The sequence below is a fragment of the Cupressus sempervirens genome, chromosome 3, assembly GCF_028749045.1.
Source record: "Cupressus sempervirens isolate cs-2001-9-10 chromosome 3, ASM2874904v1, whole genome shotgun sequence".
Taxonomy (NCBI): domain Eukaryota; kingdom Viridiplantae; phylum Streptophyta; class Pinopsida; order Cupressales; family Cupressaceae; genus Cupressus; species Cupressus sempervirens.
The window spans coordinates 429,399,115-429,407,591 of NC_143120.1; the positions used below are offsets into that span (position 1 = coordinate 429,399,115).

General features: G+C 31.9%; 1 protein-coding gene across 5 annotated transcripts; it reads right to left on the reverse strand.

Moving 5' to 3' along the window:
• Positions 1–258: 258 nt before the first annotated feature.
• LOC149566860 (uncharacterized) lies at positions 259–6,241 on the reverse strand. Of its 5 annotated transcripts, none has more exons than XR_016362307.1 (4): positions 6,019–6,241; positions 5,789–5,856; positions 4,922–5,362; positions 259–1,003 (listed from the first exon to the last, which is right to left on the reverse strand). XR_016362307.1 is itself a non-coding variant. In XM_089820152.1 (3 exons), exons 2-3 carry the CDS (start codon positions 4,926–4,928, stop codon positions 828–830), a joined length of 183 nt encoding a protein of 60 aa, XP_089676278.1. In that variant the 5' UTR covers positions 4,929–5,362; positions 6,019–6,222; the 3' UTR covers positions 365–827. The 5 variants fall into 5 exon arrangements, 3 of the variants coding, with proteins under 3 accessions (XP_089676278.1, XP_089676277.1, XP_089676276.1); XR_016362306.1 differs by lacking the exon at positions 259–1,003 and adding an exon at positions 1,963–2,477; XM_089820152.1 differs by lacking the exon at positions 5,789–5,856 and having other exon boundaries at positions 365–1,003; positions 6,019–6,222.
• Between the last annotated feature and the right edge of the window lie 2,236 nt (positions 6,242–8,477).

An 8,477-nucleotide genomic window follows, 5' to 3' on the forward strand; every position in this document is an offset into this window, starting at 1 on the left:
TTCATTCATATTTCAGATCATACCTAAAGAGAAGTTGCAAGAATAGTTAACGAAATGCAATTTATTGATGCAGTATCCTTTGCCTTTGTCAATGTCAGTATTGTCTCTTGCAAAGGTTTCAACAATTTTGAATATCTTTGAGCAAGAGGACCCATGTAAGATCGTGTACCTCTGAGAGCACCTGCAGAAACCCCTGTCTCTTACAAGTTTAAGAAACTCAACCTGCATATCATAACCAATAGTCTGAAAATGCCATGATTGTAAACATAGAAATAATTGAGCATCCTTTTATATCAAATAAACTAAAATTTATAATCAATGAGACTATCCCAATACTTGCTTTAGTTGAAATAGCAATATAGGATTTTCCTCATAGAAGTTTGAATTCTATTGCTTGATATTTTTAACAACCTTGACAAACATGCCTTTGATTACCAGTTTTCACATCTCCAATAAAAATTCAATTTTATCGGCATTATTGCAATTGAAACCACCCTAAATAAAATATCGAAAAGACTTGAGGATAAGTATCTAAGAAAACATGATCTCTTTAAGGGAAAATTGATCTTGTTTGTTCTCACCCGTACATGATCAAGAGTCTTAATACTGATGCTAGAAAGAAGCTAATTATGATCTATTTATTTGGTAGAATCCACCAATAAATTCCCTTGTGATTCACTCTCATTATGTCTCCCTTTCCACCTAGGATGATTTTCCAGATATACTCCTGATATATCAGTCTGACAAGTTCTGCTGGTATTGCAAGCTTCACCACCATGAACATGTTTGATTGGAGATCTCAATTCAACATCTTGATGTTTCTTCTGTCAGTAATTTTCTGGGAGGTTATACATCACCATGTCATTTGCAATGGTTTTAATAACTAACTGCCCTTCCCCACTCCCAATGTTAATAGTATAAAATTCCATTAAGCAAGTATCATCTGGCTTGGTATTGTCTGCAATCAACTTCAGTGATCTACTTGTGAGAGAGACATCTGAGGCTGTCAGCAAAAGTCACAGATTATGACAATTCGCAGTAATACCTTGCTAAGGAGAAATTATTTATTTCAAAGTTTATTGGCATATCAAAACTAACAAATGACACCACTTTGAAAATAAATCTTGCCTTTGCCTGAATCTATAGGTGACCTTACCTGAGGAGAAATTATGCCAAAATCTACAAGGCTTCTGTATACACAATATTCTTTAACTAGGTCATCAAGCATTCGCATGTTCAACTTTATTCGGCTAAGTTCATTCTATGAGAAGAAATACACTTAAGAAAAGAAATTCATGCAAAAAACCTGTGAGAGATTATCAAAAGCTTTATTCGCATTTTGCGCATTTAATGTTACAGGGATGTGTAGACAAGAATATTGCACTTCCAACATGACAAAAGAAATTTCTTGATCAGCATCCTCTTCCAGATTCTTACAATCGATTCTCAATCAGACTTGTCTTTAATTAAGGATTTATAAAAAGATGAGTTATCAGCACAAAACCCTCTTGGAATTTTAGAAAAGCCAATGTATCCTTATCTTCATACTTGATTGCAATTTGCAATGTGTTGCATTGAATTTTAAGCTTTCTATATTTCTTAAATGGCACTGAAGGTGGCCACATGATTATCCTAGGATCGAAATTTCCTATGTTCATATGGGATACTACAAATGCAACCTATTTCAACCAGAGATCCTACTTTAAATGTAAGGGAATCATTATTGAGTTCAAAGACATCAAATAGGAGCTACATCATCACTAAGCCAATGTAAAGATCATTGCTTCAGTATAAGGTACACTCTCCCTTGCCTTGTAGACATCAATATGCATGACCCTATGATGAACTCTAGCATATTCTGCCACCAACATGTTTTAAATGCTTAATTTATACAGATCAGCACCTATTCTTTAGAAGCAATTTACAATGATAGTTCAATGCAACAGATACTATTATCCAGAGTTGCCAAACAATGCAATATTTTGAAGTTCAATATATTGACATCTACTCTAATACATATGTACATAAGAGGCACTCCCAATATAAATGCAGGTCCATTTGTCAATTCTTTTGAAGAAAAACAATATTGCATTCTAGTTTTCTTCTCAGAAATTTTAGTCTATCTTATTTCCATCAGAAATATGGCATTAATTGAACAGGGCAAAACTACGACACTTCTAATTACACCCCCAACGTGCGATATATTCTTTCCATAAGTATCAGCATGTTCAGCAGATTTCATCCTACCTGAAAATTTGAAGATCTGAAATGTCGGCAAACATTTGTATTATCAAGCACTTGAATTTCAAATGTGAAATATTTTTCTAAGTTCTTGACAATCATAACTAGAAATGACTGTGTTACAATAGGATCTGCAGGACATGTGATGTAGGTTGTCTTCACGTTCTGTCCATAAATTTCAAGTACATTGGATTGAATGTCCTCATCTTGAAGCCTTTTAATTCGTCCATTTACTACTGCAAAATATACACCAGATGAAAATTCAATATAAATAAAAATGCTACTTTGAATATTCTTAAAAATGAACAAGACACTACTGTTCATCTTAATGATATTTCAGAAATATATGTCTTGTTTTATGATATAGAAATTATCGAAATGTATCACCAATTCAAATGCCTGCAATCAAACTCATGGATAACATTATGCTGATATGATGTACCTGAAAGAATTATAAGTTGAAGCTTTGACACTATATTTTTCATTATGCAAATACAGTGAGGCTACCCCAACAAGCTAAACAATAGAGCTTAATCTAGATTTAAGCGAACAATCAATCAAATGCCCCAAGTTTTTTTTTTTTTTTTTGACATTATTAGAAAGAGTAACGATGTGACATTCAAGTCCACAAGTTTCTCAAGAGGCCAAAAATGTTGTCAAATGAATCCCTAGTGCAGAAATGTTGCAACAGATTGGTTAAAAAGGTGAACAGTTATCACATTGTGATATGAAATAATTTGTATCATTTATCATTGGTGACTAAGAATATTTCCCTGGTGTGACCAACCTAATCTTATAAATACTAAAAATCATTCTTCAAAGACTTGCCTATCCAGGCAGTTTCTAAAATTAATGTACTAGCGGTCTTGTTCTTATTGTTTTGAAATTTGCCAGTCTTCTATTTATTTTCTCCCCTAAGCTTGCTGAAAATTTTGTTAACGTTCAGAAATCGGTAGAACCACTTCCTCTTCCATTTCAAGTAGCAATCAACCATTTCTTTTAATGTACACAAATCCTTGAAAGAGAAGAATAAGACAACTGAAAAAAAAAATCTGCCAAAGTAACAACATACACAAGTTTTTTTAAAAATTGAAATATTTATTCATATTTCAATTGATGATTTCAAAAAAAAACCTTATTGAATTAAGATGTAACATAGTTTTTTGATCATTGCGAGATTAGAGAGCCTATCCAAGCAATTTCTAATCTGTCAGATCTGCCATGTCAATTATCCTGATGTTTGTTACCAGCATAGCTAAATGTGCTTCTTATCTGATCTAATGACAAGCCTCATTTAAAGCATGTGACTAACTATGCACTGGTTATCTAAGAAGTGATTAGGAGCTAGTGTTTGGTGCGTTGGGGTGACAATTTGAATGTCCAGAGCTAGCAGATTTGAGCTGATTTTGAGACTAGCACTCTAAAAATTATCATATCTATGATAAAACTTAATCATTAATGGCCCAGTTCACTTTCTACTATTAGTAGCGTGGCTTCTAATGTACGTTTGAAAAATATTACACACAACAGGGCATCCTCATCCCCATTAAAAGGTAACATGACAATGGAAAATTGGCTTATCATATCACGATGGCTTCAATGATTTTGTTTTAGCTTTCAGTTTCCAACTTGGAAGCTACTGCAACTAAGTACAAGTTTATCAGTAGGACAAAATTTACATTATGGACAGAGAGGTATGATTGTTGCCTCTTAATTAAACATGCAACCTTTATAGTCTTCTACAAGAATTAGTCCTAGAGAGGTGTCAAACAAGCTGTGGCATTTTGCTTCTTTTCCATTTTGAATTCATCTATGCAGAAGTTTAGTTTTACAAAACATTGCCCCAAAGTATTTCATTTTACAAAAATGATACCGTCATTAAGTGATGCTAAGACTTTGGCGTCATAGTTGTCTTTAGACTTGTAAATTTGTGACAATATTTTACCAAGATCTCAGTTTTTTAGCAGTTCAAAAAATGTCTAGACTGGTGTACAAGATACAAGATAGATGTTGGTTCAAGAAGCTATGATAATATTTTGAAAGTTGTATGAATCCAGCTATTCATTTATACAAGTTGTATTAGTTTTAAAGGACCGAGTCTAAAATTTGTTGAATGTTATGATAATATTTTGATGTATGAATCTGATTGACACAAGCTAACTAGGGTTTCTTTGGAGCGCATTTCACCTTATGAATAACCTCAATATCATAATGAATACAATAATAAATTTTGCAATGATCCCAACTATGCCATCTTACCTAACCCTATTCTGACTTCAAAAAGTCATTAAAAGGCATACTGTGTACTGTACCGAGGTATGCAATTCCAATTGTTGTTCCCCATGTGAAACATTAATGCAATGCAAATGTTTTTCATTCTCTTTAATATAAATATTTATCAATATAGAGTACCTTGTGGGATGTATCTGTGCGTCTATTATGCCGAAAGTGCACTGATACTGTCAGGAATTGGCTTACATTATCTAGCACGGTTAATTTTTCTTTTGGTTTTAAAACATAATTATAATGCATGTGATAATGGAAAAGATTTCACGATGCAAATTTTTGTTATTTGAATCAAGCTACTGGAAAAGTATCAAGAAATATCCATCATATTGAATTATTTGATTGTATAATCTAGCATCTAAATGTAACCAAAAGAATAACTACCAGTTCTCACCTGCCATTCAAAGAACTTGTGGATAAAGTGTTCCACATGATCTACAATGGTTGTCCTCTGCGGACTCTTGGGAGTTGATTTGGCTAGATGAACGCAATCATCTATGTGATTCTTTCTTCAGCTTTGGTCCATCTTTCTAGGTCCAAGTGTCGTATGACAAATGTTGCTTCACCAGGGAAGAGGTTATTTGGATGTTCCCAGTCTTCATGATTGCCCATAAAAACTATCCTTATCTATCTCCGTGCTTTTGTCTCTTAATCTGTCCCTGAACAGAGAGAGCCCCATAGAAACTGGTTTTAAGGTGTATCTTTTGTATAAAATACTAGCCTCTAGATGCTTAACCTTCCCATAATATTTGTCTGCAATGTTGCACTGGTTTTCAACTCCAACACCTGCGTCAATTCCCTACCAAGAAGGAGACTGTTTCTCCAACAAAGTATTCTATAAAATCCAATATGTATAAATTTCCATTAATAAATGAGAATCCTGCAAGAAAATGTCTAGAACCTCAAAATTCAAACACATTTAAAACAGAGCATGTTCAAGACACACAATATATGTATGCTAACTCTTCAAGATAAACCTTACACTGAAAGTATCTATAATTTCGAGACCATGAAATGACGAATATTTTCTAAATAGACTCCAAATTAGTGGCTCATTGCCTTTTATATAATCGATAGAGCTATACGCAAGACAAGGAGATAAGAAACTCCTTGAGGAAACAAAAACCCTCATTTCAGCCTCCCGTTCTACACGGTTAAAAACTCAAACCAAACCCTAACTTGACTAGATCATCCAACCACTTCAAAAATAACCAAGGTTAACACCAGATAATTAGAGTGCTACAAAATAGGGAAACCCCACCTTAAAAAAGGTAGAGTATAGGGCTTTGCGGAGAGGGACAGAATACCAGCAGGGCAGTGGGAGAGTGCCTGTGGATATACATTCACATTCCTCAATTATAAATATTACAAGCCAAATGAGGTCTAGAGGTCATTTTGCTGATCAATGTGACCAAACAGAAACACAAGAACTAGAGCTTCTTAATACCTAATAAGACATGGCATAAAAACAATGTTGATTAAAATACTTACCAGTGTGATAGAATTGAAACACCCGGAGATACAAGTATAGCACCTCTGATCGCGTAAGATATCATGAGGGAATAATAAAAACATCAACAATGGCATAAACAAAATTGCAAGTAGGGTTTTGTTTATACATAAACGATGTTGGCCACATGCGTGATAGGATAGCATGTGAACGAGGTTTGGGGTGGGGAGACTTAGAGAGATCGCCTTCTTCCGATAGGATGAAGGGGTCGACTCTATCCAATCAGCATATGGAGTGCAAACATGTGGACATTGTGCTCTGTCAGTAGACAAGTGGACCTTCAATTATCTTTGTTCCATGAACGATTAACTTAGCAATTATTGTTGTTAGAAAATACTAGAATTTGTTGTTAGGTGGCAACACACTAGCGTCATCTTGTAGAAAATGGTTTTTACAATATATTTTTTCCAACTCCAAAAAAAAATCCAATTCTTCGCACTTTGTATGGCAAACACATTTCGTGCCTGCATAGCCTTATCGTTAATCTCCCCACCAACAATTGAATTTTGTAATCCACTTACACACCATTCAATTCATGTTCTTCTTTGATTTTGTTCATGTTTTAAGCTATGGGTTTTCATACTTAATCTATGTATGATTAGATATCTAATTTGTGGAATTTATTTAACAAGTTGCAATGATTTTGTAAAGTTATTTTTAAATTTTTTTTAAAGTTGATTAAAAAATGTATAGAGTTGTTAAGTTGGAGATATTTTTAATAGTGAGTTAAATTGTGATATTATTACTATCAAGATTCAATTATATTAGTTATGAGTATCATGTACATACAATAAGTGCTAAATGTTTATTCTAATGAGAAATGAGCTTTTGTGAACCAAACATCATGAAAATTCATATCATAATTCTGACTAATTGTTATGGAGAAGTGCAAAATATTTACTTGCTCATCATTAGAGTTATATTTAAGGAATGTATTTTATTCATTTACTCATTATCAAATAGTATTAATTCATAATTGAATAATCATTTTAGAGATTTATTATTGTATCACTAGCATGTGTCTATTAGTAGCATGCAGTTTAATGTTATCATTTTTGAGAATATTTTAAATGTATTGATATTAACCCATGAAGAATCGTATGTGTTCACTCTTATCTTTGAAGTCAACACATTAACTTTAATGTAACCCTATAAGCTTCATGAAGTTGAAAAATAGAAATATTTATATTTTATGAAATGTTGTTTTATATGCTCCAGATTATGATTAAATATTATCTGTGGTAAGCATGTATTTGTATGTGATCATAAAGATTTATATATTTGAAATCACATCATATTCTGTATAGATTATAAAAATTAGATTATATCTTATATCTTGTTATTATTCGACTAAAATATATAGAGTATAATAGATCTTATTTATGAATAATAGACTATAATAGATCAAATGCATAAGTTTTTATTAATTCTTAGTGTAATGGGTTGGTTCTTTAAAACTTGTCAATGAATTAATATTTCTTTTAATTGGATATATTTTAGAAGCCTCATAATTTATATTTTTGACTAAATTTAAATAAGCATGCTAAGGAAACCATATAATTGGTTTAGCTTGTATTACTCTATAATTAATAGAAGAAATTTTAGAAAAAGACATTTTAAATGAGAAAGTTAAGCTAAAATGAGACAAAATTTAGTTTATATAAAGGTGTAAAGCCAATTTGAACTTGGTACTAATTTAGTAAAAGTGAAAAAGTGAATACCATTCATGAAATGAAAGTTAGCACTAGTAATTATTTGTTTCTCATATCTTTAGATACTTCATTGCTATTGGGAATCAATTTCCAATGGTAAGGAAATGTAGTAGAATCACTCTTCTTTACTAATGATCTACAACACAAAGGTGGACTAGTATGTGCACTGATTTAGATAAAAGATTATATGATTGATAAAAAACTATATGATTTTATTTAATTATTTAAAAATATCAATTGAGAGAGAAATCAAGGAAGTTAATAGATAATGATCTATTGATATGTTAAAAATAATTTAAATAATACATTAATATGATCGATAGATTTACAATTATTCATTTAGTCATTTATTTGGGTGACTAATTATTAGTGACCAATTTTTTAGACATTTATTTGATCATTTAATTAATCACTTATCTATGTCTAACCTTTTAATTTTACCTGATGACCAAATTAGTCATTTATTCAATCACTTACACTTATAGATTGAAAAAAGTTACTAGAATTTGATCACTTGTAGTCATGTGACTAAAAATTTTAGTCTTATGACTAAACATTTTAGTCATGTGGTCATTTATTTGTCAAAATTCTACTAGTTTAAGAGGGCATATCACCAAAAGTGGTAAATTGTAAGCCTTAATAGGCCAACTTTATATATTGCAGTAATAAATCTTGTGGGTATCATCCCCACCCTAGTTTTACTTACTATTTGGAAGGTTTCTGGGTTA